At 35.6% G+C, this 10913-nt stretch overlaps 1 protein-coding gene across 1 annotated transcript; it reads left to right on the forward strand.

Annotated features, from left to right (window-relative positions):
* The first annotated feature begins 7281 nt into the window (after positions 1-7281).
* LOC104586812 (UDP-glycosyltransferase 74F2-like) lies at positions 7282-9480 on the forward strand. Its single transcript, XM_010244173.3, has 2 exons — positions 7282-8470; positions 8639-9480. The coding sequence occupies exons 1-2, from the start codon at positions 7823-7825 to the stop codon at positions 9386-9388; spliced, it is 1398 nt and encodes a 465-aa protein (XP_010242475.1). The 5' UTR covers positions 7282-7822; the 3' UTR covers positions 9389-9480.
* Positions 9481-10913: the final 1433 nt, after the last annotated feature.

Genomic DNA, 10913 nt, shown 5'->3' on the forward strand with positions numbered 1-10913 from the left:
TGACTTTCTCTCTATCATACCAAATACCAGAATGTGGTTGTAGAAAAGAGTTTGAAACTTCTCTCTTAGTACTGCAGATACTTATTGACTAGAGATTAAAGCCCCTCTGTGACATTAATGAGGTTCATATTAAGGTTCAAAGTATCGATATAGGCCAATACGCCGTATCAGTACCTTTTTTAGGTTTTATTTAAATCGGTTCAAAGGAATCGGTTTAAGGCCCGGCTACCCTCTGATCCATAATTTGATTCGATGCAACTTCTGAAGGGGTGTATCAAAAAATCATCGGCACGATACATATCAACCGATACATATCGATACTTTGAACCTTAATTCATATTAAAACAAGAAAACAAAACATATATTGAATCCATGTTATTACATTGTATAGATAACAGTCTACTATACTATCTAGTTTTAGTTCTTTGTAAATTTGAATCCATATTATTAAACCTGATTCATTTATGACGACCATGAATATAATTTAAATGAAGAGATCAAATTGGAGCATGCGTTAAAACTGATAGCTTAGGATGCAACTTGGGAAGGTTGGGTTGATGTTAGGACTAACCTGGGCCAAAAATCATAAGTGTTAGGTTCTTGAAATAATGCAGGCTCTAACATATGAGTCTGACTCTCAGCATGAAGTAGTCCTACTCTCAATTTCTTTAAAAGCCTGAACCCGATCCAACATTTTTTTAGGTATTGAATCATCATCTTGTGCCTTCATAAGGGCCACCATATTTCATTTTTAAATGCTACAGTATGAGTGTACAACACTTTTTTAGCAACAATTAATAACTTTTCTCAAAGTAGTGTGGTGGTGGGGTCAATAGCAAGAGCTCGAAACCACATATCTTCTGGGACAACCCAGTTTTAAGTACCAACCGAGCCACCACCTCAGTTGGTGAGCCCGATCCAGCATAATCCTTGGCACAAATGTCGGGGTTTGGTTTGGGTTGGGACTTCTCTATTTGGTTAGACTTTTAATATGAAGAGTTAAAATATAATCTCATGTATGTTTTCTTGTTTAGGCCTGATTTAGGTTAGTCGGTTTTACTACGTGTACAAATGTGTTTCTGTTTCAAAGAATCATCATCCATTCTGATTTACATTCTCGACGTTTGGAAAGAGTATAAATCACTGTTTTCAAAACCGAATCGGATTGGACGGTCGGACCGGAAAAACCGAGAAATGGTCACCTGACCGGTTTTGTTTACCTCCAAAGCTTTTTTTCCCAAAATCATTGATTTTGGTCAACAAACCGTTGAATCGGTTGATTAATCGTTCGAATGATTTTGACTGTTTTTCAATTTTTTTATTTTTTTTTTATTTTTTGTCAGAATGGGCCGGTCATTTGGATCAAATGGACGGACCATTTGAACCGGTAACTGGACCCCTGACCAGTTCAGTCACTGGTTCATTTTTAAAAACTATGGTATAAATACAAATATGTATAGTATAAATACATACTAAATGCAAGGTTTTGTATTCTTTAAATTTGTATTTGTATTCCTTCCAAACTAAGCTTAAAACTCTGTTTGTATTTTTACTTTTGACATTGTTTTGTTTGTTTATTAGTTAATTTGTAAGAGGTAAAATGATGTGATCCCCAATTATATATATTTATATATGATACGTGAAGTGAATTTTTAAAGATCTATGATATGTGATATAAAAGTGAAATTTTACTAAATAAAAATCTGCTTTATCTGGAAATCAAATTATATAGGAACAGTATATTTGGCTTCTGTCAAGCTAAATCTTGTAGCTTTTTGGCATCAATGCCATCTCTTAAAAAAATAGTGCCACACCGGTGTTATGTCTGAAATCCGTTTTTTGGAAAATGCTGATGTTTGATTAATCGTTTTCTGAGATTATACCTTAAAAAGTGGGAAAGGTGTGGTCTGAGTTTTTTATACTGTTGCTAATATGGCAATAGAAAAGGACTATGCAGCACTGTTTTTTGAGAAAACATCTCTCAGAAAATGGCATTGATTCCAAACACCATTCTAAGGGTAATCCAGTGTATAAAGCTTGCATTAATGTGTGATTTGGGGTTCGGGGAGGGATAGATGTAGCAGCCTTACCTCTGCACATAAAGAGAGCTGGGCTGTTTTCAAATGTCAAGCCAAATCTGTGTTGTTTATGCGTGTTCAGTGATTAATATTTGTTTCTGTTTTGTCACAAGACAAAACACAATGATCGAGTCTGGAGACACTTTCTCTCAATGAAACGAATTGTTGTCGGATAGCGGGAAAATCTGTTCACAATATATGACAATCTTTCTTAATGATCATCATCAGTTAAAAAAATTGTACTCCATCCAAATAAATCTTCAACACGGCACTAGTGATTTGCCTTGAGAAAGATAAATCTGTTAAGGAATTTTTAGTACGTGAAAAATTAAGCTGCTGCTATTTGCACTGATTTTATAGCGTTATGTTTTGTGAACATCCGTTTCATGAACCCACTCCAAATTAATTTGAAGAATATGAGAAGGCAAAATTTCATAGTGATTTGTGGTGGAAGTGTAGGGTTTGGACCCAATCTATATTCAGCTTGTAGGGCCAAACCGAATTCAAAGAGCTATGTATTTTGGGAGTTTTTTTCTCTTGTATACTTGGTCTTTGTCTTAAGCGAGAAGAATGAGACATTAGGTGTATTTGGAGTTTAGGGTTTTCTGTGAGTGAGGGTTTGAGTATACAACTCTGAATTTCTTTTTCATAGCTGACTATATAGTGGATTTGTGTTCCTCCTTTGCCCATAGACGTAGCCTATAAGCTGAATCACGTAAATCTGTATATTCTTTGTGCTTGCTTCTCTTTATCCCTATTTTGCTTTCATTTTGAACGCCATTCGAATATACTTTTATAGGGTTTGTCGCAGCGTATAGAGTCATTTGTACAATATAACACTATAGAAAAATGGGGCTATAGCTATGGTATTGTAGCTACAGTAAAAAACCGTAGCTAGTATGGGATATAACCACAAACAATTTATGTCTGTGGCTAAAAGTTGAGCTTTAACTACAAACAATTTGTCCGTGGTTAAAAGTTATTCTGTCCATGGCTATAAGTTATAAAAACAGAAGTTGAGTTTTAGTTGCGGACAATTTGTCTATGGTTAAAGTTGAGCTTTAACTATAGGCAATTTGTCCGTATTATGTCCGTGGTTAAAAGATATTTATAGCCACCGTTATAATGTATCTGTGGCTATAAGTTACAAAAGCAGAAGTTGAGCTTTAGTTATGGACAATTTGTCCGTGGTTAAAGTTTTTTTGTCTGTGGCTAAAAGATATTTATAGCCACGGTTATAATGTATCCGTAGCTATAAGTTACAAAAGCAGAAGTTGAGTTTCAGCTACAGGCAACTTGTCCGTCGTTAAAAGTTATTCTATCCGTGGCTAAAGAGCAATTTGTCACTATAACCACGGATAACTAAAATTCCGTGGCTATAATTACGAATTTAATAATCTTTAGCTACAATCGTTTTATTCTTAACTCATAAATAATAATCATATAATATTCATTTAAAATATTTATTATTTATTAATTACTTTTTTATAGTAAATTAATAATTAAGAATTTATTAAAGTAAATGAATATAATTAATAATTAACAAATTATTAGCTCATTACTACTGCATAACAATAATAATTAATGAATTATACTTAATAATAATTAAACTAGAAAATAAATTATTAATAATTTCATAAGTGCATTAATAAAAAGAAAATACTTTCTCAAATAGAAATAAATAAGTATTAATTATTATTTGATTAATTAAAACTAATCATCAAAAAATAATTTAATTATTTAAGTAAATTAATTAATTATCTATGAATGAAAATAATAATGACAATTAAACTAAATTATTTAAATTCATAAATAAATTATTAATAAAGTAATAGTTATATAGTATAGATAGATAATTATTAATTATTATTTTATTAATTAAGTAATAACTAATAATTTGTTTAATAAATTATTTCAATCACTTTACCATTTTTTGCCTCAAATTGTAATTTTTAACTTTTTTTATTTGTGAAAGATGAAAAACTAAAATAAAATATAAATAAGTCTCTATCTCTCTCTCTCTATATCTATATATCTATCTATCTATATATCTATATATATATAAATATATATATATATATTTATATATATATAGATATATATAGATATAGATATAGATATAGATATGCTACATATTTCAAAACAGCATTATTTATTCTATATATAATAAAACATATAACACTAACCAATGTTTAGAAAGTTGGATGAGACCAGCTAGTCAGATTATTATTAAACCATGATCCAACCCTTAACCAATTCAATCATACACCTAACCCTATTTACTAATGAATTGGTCTTGGGTAACTTTCTTGTTACCTATGTGTTTAAAGTACTAAAGGCACCTTACCCTACTATTTTTGCCATAAAACAAGGGTGATCATTTTAGTGAGTTGGAAGATTTCACTCTTGGACCTAGATTTTGCATTTAAGCCCTGGCCAAGACTTGGGCCCTCATTAGAGCCCCAAAATTTAGGGTTGGGCATAGGCCTAATACTTTAAACCCGCCTTGGGCTTAACTTGACCCACACATATTTAACTATATGTATATTATAGATTATATAAGTTATTTTATATTACATAGAAATAGGTTATTCAATGGGTCAGGTTTGACCTGACAAACCTAATGTTCATGAACTGATTAGGTTGGTTATGGTTCTAGGAATCGGAACCGATGATTTGACTCTGGTTTCAAATATATTGTCCCGATTATTATCGGTTTGGAATTGGTTCCACCTAAAAAAATAAAAATAGTAGGTAAAGCAACCCCAATTACAATTATTAATTAATTAAACGTTAAATATTAGTTTATTAATTAATTAATTAATAATGTTTTCTATTATGTTATAATTTTTATTTTATTGGTATTTATTAATTAATTAACTAGTTTGTTCATTAGGGGTGAGTATTCTATTTGTTCAATTAAAAAATGAACCAAATAAACTGAATTTTAAATATTTGAAGGTATTAATGTGAAAACGACATTGAATTTTTGCAAAATCAAAATTACTGAAGCAAAATTATTATTCAATTATTTCAGTTAAAACCAAATTTGTTTGTGTTTTTTAATGAACACAAAAATATTAATGTTAAATATTATTTACACATAACTATATAACATAATATTATTATAAATATAAGATAATATTCAAATATTATTATATATTACACATTTATAAATTTGTTTTATTTGATTAACTAAACTTTTAAGTGTGATTACCAAACTTCCAAAATCCAAATTTGAGGAACCAAAATTGAAAAAACCAAACTAAAGAACAAAATTGAAGCTTTGGTTTGGTTTTTCAATTTTAAACAAACTATGCTTACCCTAGGTATAATGACTAGGCCTACAAGTTGAAAATGTCGAGAAGGGTTGCATCAGGCTAACTTGCACTAGGCTACGTTATGGTTGAGCTATATATATATATATATATATATATATAGTAGGTTTATTATAATTGGGTCCATTGGGTCTGAACCAATTGTCCTAAGAACCGGTGAGTTCGGTTATAGGTCTAAAAGTTACAAATCCTATCAGGTTTGTGCCGCCCTCCCCAGTGAAAAATTTGGGGGTCGGCCTGGCATGGCCCACGGCCCAAGCCCGTGTGGAGTGTTGTGTCGTGCCATGCTGTGGGCTGAGCTGGCCCGTAGATCAGGCCTTGGACTAGGTCGGGCCATGCATTGGGCCAAACCTATTTTTTTAAAAAAAATTGACAAAAAACTTAAAATTTTAATTTTATATGAATTTTGTGTATACAATTGCTTATATATATAATAATTAAATAAATTAGTATAATAAAATTAAAAAATATATATTTATTTTATTAATTTCGTATATATTATTATATAATTATAATTTATATAATATTATATAAATATATAAATAATGTATATGGGTTGCGCCAGGCAATGCCGTGGGCTGTGCTGGGCCGTACCGGCCTACGGGCCGCGAGTGGCACGGCCCACTCGGCCATGCCGTGTTGTGCCGACCCGTGGACCTAAAACCCCAGGCCCAACACGGCCTGCATGATCGTGTCGGGCCTAGCATGGCCTACGGACCGTCGTGTCGGGTCGTGCTGGGCCGCGAGCGGCATGACCCGATTTACACCTCTAGCTGTGAAACCAATGTAACACCTTTCACCAGTCATAAAATATACGGTGAAGTACATTGCACTCAACTGTAGAAATCTAAAATTATAGTCCCCCAATAGTCTATTAGTAGTAGGGGTGTCAACGATATTCGAAAATCCGATTTTGAATAAGAGATTCAATATAATCAAATCGGATTCAGATAATTCGAATACCTAATCGGTTGAATTTGGATATCCTATTCATACCGAATAGCTAATCGGATTCGAATTCAGATATGACCTTATTCAATTCGATAAATATCTGAATTCAACTGATTATTTAATTCTTATATATAATATATAAAATATTTAAATGTCTAATATAATTTATATACTTTATATAAATAAAATATTTATTTTATATATTGATTAATTACCTAAAATAATTAATTAATCAAATCAAATGTTTGAATATTTAATCAAATTCAAATTTGGATATTAATTTTCAAAATCCATCGGATATCAAATCGAATTTGGATATCAAATTTTCTAATCGGATTCGAATTCGGATATTGCTTAATCCGATTCGAATTCGATCTGTTTACACCCCTAACTAGTAGCCCCTATAAACTGCATTTTGCCCATGGATTTGGCATCGATCCATGGTCTAGATTCATCCCACCTGTATGATGGGACTAAGAATTCTGGAATGGACTGAACAGTCATTCTCCCTAAAATATATGGGGCCTAAAATGTTGTATATCATTGATTCCACAGCCCCCTACACAGCCAAGAATGCTAGTCCTATCTCGTTATTATCGGTTAAAACTGCTGACCATCAAATTGCCGCTCCTTCCCATACCAAATACAGTCTAAATGTAACGCAATATTTTATTTCAGATTCCTAGACTAATGGTTTATGTATAATAAAGAATAAAGATATAAGTTGAGGTTATACAATCAATTTTAACATTTTTGACTTGTACCAAAACAAAACTAAGACAAGTATTATAGATGTATGCAATTAACAAGTATTTCTATTGTGGGAGGGGAGTGCTGGGTGATTTTTTTTTTCACCCCACTTTGTATTTTATGTCTGGTTTTCTTGTTTTAATTTAAGGCTCTGTTTGCTTTTTGGTAAGTTATTTATTTGGGTAAATGTATTTACTTAGGAAAGATTTATCGAGGTAAGTGTATTTACCCATGTTCTTTTATTTCCTATGTAAATAAGGTAATGAACATTTTAGCCATAAAAGTCTAATATTTAAAGGGGCATTTTTTTGTCATTCAAGTGTTGTCACCTTTCCCACAAGTAGGAAAGTTATTTTGGCACGTAAGAGATGGGTATCACTTACCCCAGTAAGTACCCCATATATCTAAAAAAAGAACGTGTTTCTTGGTTTTCCCCCTCTCAAAATCAAGAAAAAGAACACTGTATATAGAGGTTGGAATAAGAAACAGCCCCAAACAGCCCATGGGGCATCTTTCATGATTTTAATGAAGTAGAAACAGAGGAGATGTATATCATAACCTCTGGATAGAACTAATAAGTACTTCACCTTAAAATAAAGTCCAGAGACTTCTTTGTCATACAAAGGATTCCTAATCCTATAAATAAGAGACCATCTTGTAGTAAAACTTTGTAGAGAAAGGAGAGGTAGAGACCAGAGAAAAAGAATGGAGAAAGAAAAGAGGGATTATAGAGCCCATGTTTTGGGTTTCCCTTACCCATGCCAAGGCCACATCAATCCCATGCTGCAGTTCTGTAAGCGCTTAGCCTTCAAAGGTCTTAAAGCCACCCTTGTAACCACCTTCTTCATCTCCAAATCTATGCAAATGGAATTGGATTCCATTGAAGTCCAGACAATTTCTGATGGGTATGATGAAGGGGGTTTTGTCCAAGCAGAAAGTATTGAAGCCTACCTCACACGTTTTAAAGAAGTGGGTTCTCAAACCTTGACTGATCTCATCAAGAAGCAAAACTGCTCTGGCCACCCCGTCAATTGCCTTGTATATGATCCCTTCATGCCCTGGGCTTTGGATGTAGCTAAACAGTTTGGCTTACTTGGAGCTCCATTCTTCACTCAATCTTGTGCTGTTAACAGCATATACAACCATGTCCATCAGGGTGTACTCAAGGTCCCAGTTTCAGACTCAATTATCTCCATTCCTGGATTGCCACCACTGGAAGTTATGGACCGGCCATCTTTAATTTCTGTATCAGCCTCATATCCAGCGTACACCACGATGGTCTTAAACCAATTCTCTAATGTGGAGAATGCAGATTGGATTCTCGCCAACTCCTTCAACGAATTAGAGAGTGAGGTCAGTATATGTATTGTATCAAATTGCTCTACAACCTTCAAATAACACTACTTAATTTATTTCATAACAGACTAGCTCGATCGCTCAGAGAAAACAATATTATTCAATTAAAGATTGATTGATAGTTTAATTTCTAGCGTATTCACTATGTTGTTGAATTGCAATCAGGTGGTGGAGTGGATGACAAAACGCTTGCCGACGCCGTTGCTAACAATTGGACCAGCAGTACCATCCATGTACCTAGACAAAAGGGTGGCAGGTGACAAGGATTACGGTCTGAATCTCTTCAAGCCAGACAAGGGCAGTTGTATGAACTGGCTGGACAAGAGGGCTGCGAGATCAGTTGTTTATGTGTCGTTTGGCAGCATGGCAGCTCTCAGTGCGGAGCAGATTGAAGAAATAGCTTGGGGCTTGAGAAGGAGCAACACCTACTTCTTATGGGTGTTGAGATCTGATCAGGACGATAAACTTCCTGGAGAGTTTTTAATGGAGACAGCAGAGAAGGGATTGATTGTTAGATGGTGCTCCCAATTGGAGGTTTTAGCTCGCGAGGCAATAGGCTGCTTCATTACGCATTGTGGGTGGAATTCAACTCTGGAGGCACTGAGCACAGGCGTAGCAATGGTGGGGATGCCGCAGTGGACAGACCAAACCACAAATGCGAAGCTTGTCATGGATGTATGGCGCATCGGAGTCAGAGCTCGGCCTGATGATAAGGGGATTGTAAGTAGGGAAGAAGTAGAACGGTGCATAGTCGAAGTCATGGAGGGAGAAAGAGGAAAACAGATCAAGAAGAATGCCATAAAATGGAAGAATCTGGCCAGGGAAGCTGTGGATGAAGGTGGAAGTTCAGATAAGAACATTGACGGATTTATAGCTAAATTGGTGTCTTTGAAATGTGACTGCCTAAGAAAATGAGTGCAGTTTCGCATTGTTACCACTGAGTTATTGATTTCCTAAAATTAATAAAGAAACAAATAAAAGAAAGGGGAAATCAAGCTATATCAACTATAACTAATGGATCCAAATGTTAGTAAATACGTGCAACACGGCAACTGGTCGTCAGGCTCTGTCATCATTATGTCCTCGACAAACATTTAAGGCTTCTTTGTCGTATATATTGTTCTTTACATTAATGAGTAACAAAACAACAAGCAGAAAAAAAGCATCTACATTGGCATCGAAACTCGAAAGGAAAGAAGAAAACAAATAAAAGCATCTACATTGGCGAACCGCTGGCCGGGCCTGGTTCAAACCTAGGTCGCATTCCAGGTATGCACGGACATCATGCTTATAAACTCTGCGGACGTTAAAGAGCGCATTCAATCGATTTCATCATCGGGTGTCATATGACCAGCCTTAATGAGAGTCGTTGATCACCACGCGGTGAGCTATAAATAGGGGGCCAAGAGGCCCCTCTTCTTCACCAAAAATCTTATGATTGAGCTCTCTTGAGGTTACATCGGAGTCCTTTAGCTTGCCACTTCTCCCTTTGTGTTCCGAGATCATTTTCGTCTTTTTGGTGAGTTCGTCTTTTCTTCCTTATTTTGTAATCCTTTTCTGTTCTTGTTTCAATATGTCTAGTGCTAGGATAGATAGGTTCCTTAGTGACTTTAGTGGGCTTGAGGGTGCTGAGGTGCAGTCCCCGGCTCTCGCTAGCGAAGTTAGCTCCTCGCTAGATAGTTCCCCCCTCGCCCTTTAGGAGAAACCTCTTTATCCGAAGTCAGGCCATCTCGGCCTGAGGAGCCTGTAGCTCTGGAGGAGGGACTAACTTCTAGAGAGGGGGTCCCGTCTTCTTCTCGGGGTCAAAATCTAGATGACTTCGGGTCTTCCACTATGACCTCGGACAAGCTACTGTCCTTGGTAGCTCGTTACCGTCTTCCCGATAACTCAGTTTTCAATAATCCTTTGGGTCGTTACCCTTGGGTTCATGGTCACCATGAGTTCGCGGTTTTCGAAGAGCAGCTTGCGGCTGGGGTGCGCTTCCCGCTCCACCCATTCATTATAGAAATAATTAGGTTCTTTGACATCACCATCGACCAATTACACCCGAACTCCATCCGAACAATAGTAGGCACAATCTCCCTATTCCACAAGTATAATCAACCTTTGTCCTTAGACGTTTTTAGCTCGATCTGCTCAATCCAAAAGAACTCCGCTTGCCTACGCAGGGACATCTGACAGAGTTACTACATCTCTCATCGCCTTGGGTTCAAAATCCTGTTTGGTAGCCCAAACAAAATACCGGCCTGGAAGAGGAGATGCTTTTTTGTCCGGAACCCTGAGGGGTGGCCCTTCCCAACTTACTAGCGGGTGGCTATTAAAGACCCCAGGCTGAGGCTGGATGCGGAGACCAGGGTAGTCGTTAACTCCTGGAGGGACCTCAGCCTGGAGATGAGGGATTTCTTGGCTGAGGAGAAGCTTGTGCAAGTTAGGCTAGGCC

Source organism: Nelumbo nucifera, chromosome 1 (assembly GCF_055504915.1).
Source record: "Nelumbo nucifera cultivar China Antique chromosome 1, China Antique-T2T, whole genome shotgun sequence".
Classification (NCBI taxonomy): Eukaryota; Viridiplantae; Streptophyta; class Magnoliopsida; order Proteales; family Nelumbonaceae; genus Nelumbo; species Nelumbo nucifera.

Excerpts from the sequence above, each read along its gene's own strand:
- LOC104586812 (XM_010244173.3), top strand. The coding sequence starts at position 7,823 with ATGGAGAAAGAAAAGAGGGATTATAGAGCCCATGTTTTGGGTTTCCCT. Across the intron at positions 8,471-8,638 it reads TCAACGAATTAGAGAGTGAG|GTGGTGGAGTGGATGACAAA; the intron begins GTCAGTATATGT and ends AATTGCAATCAG.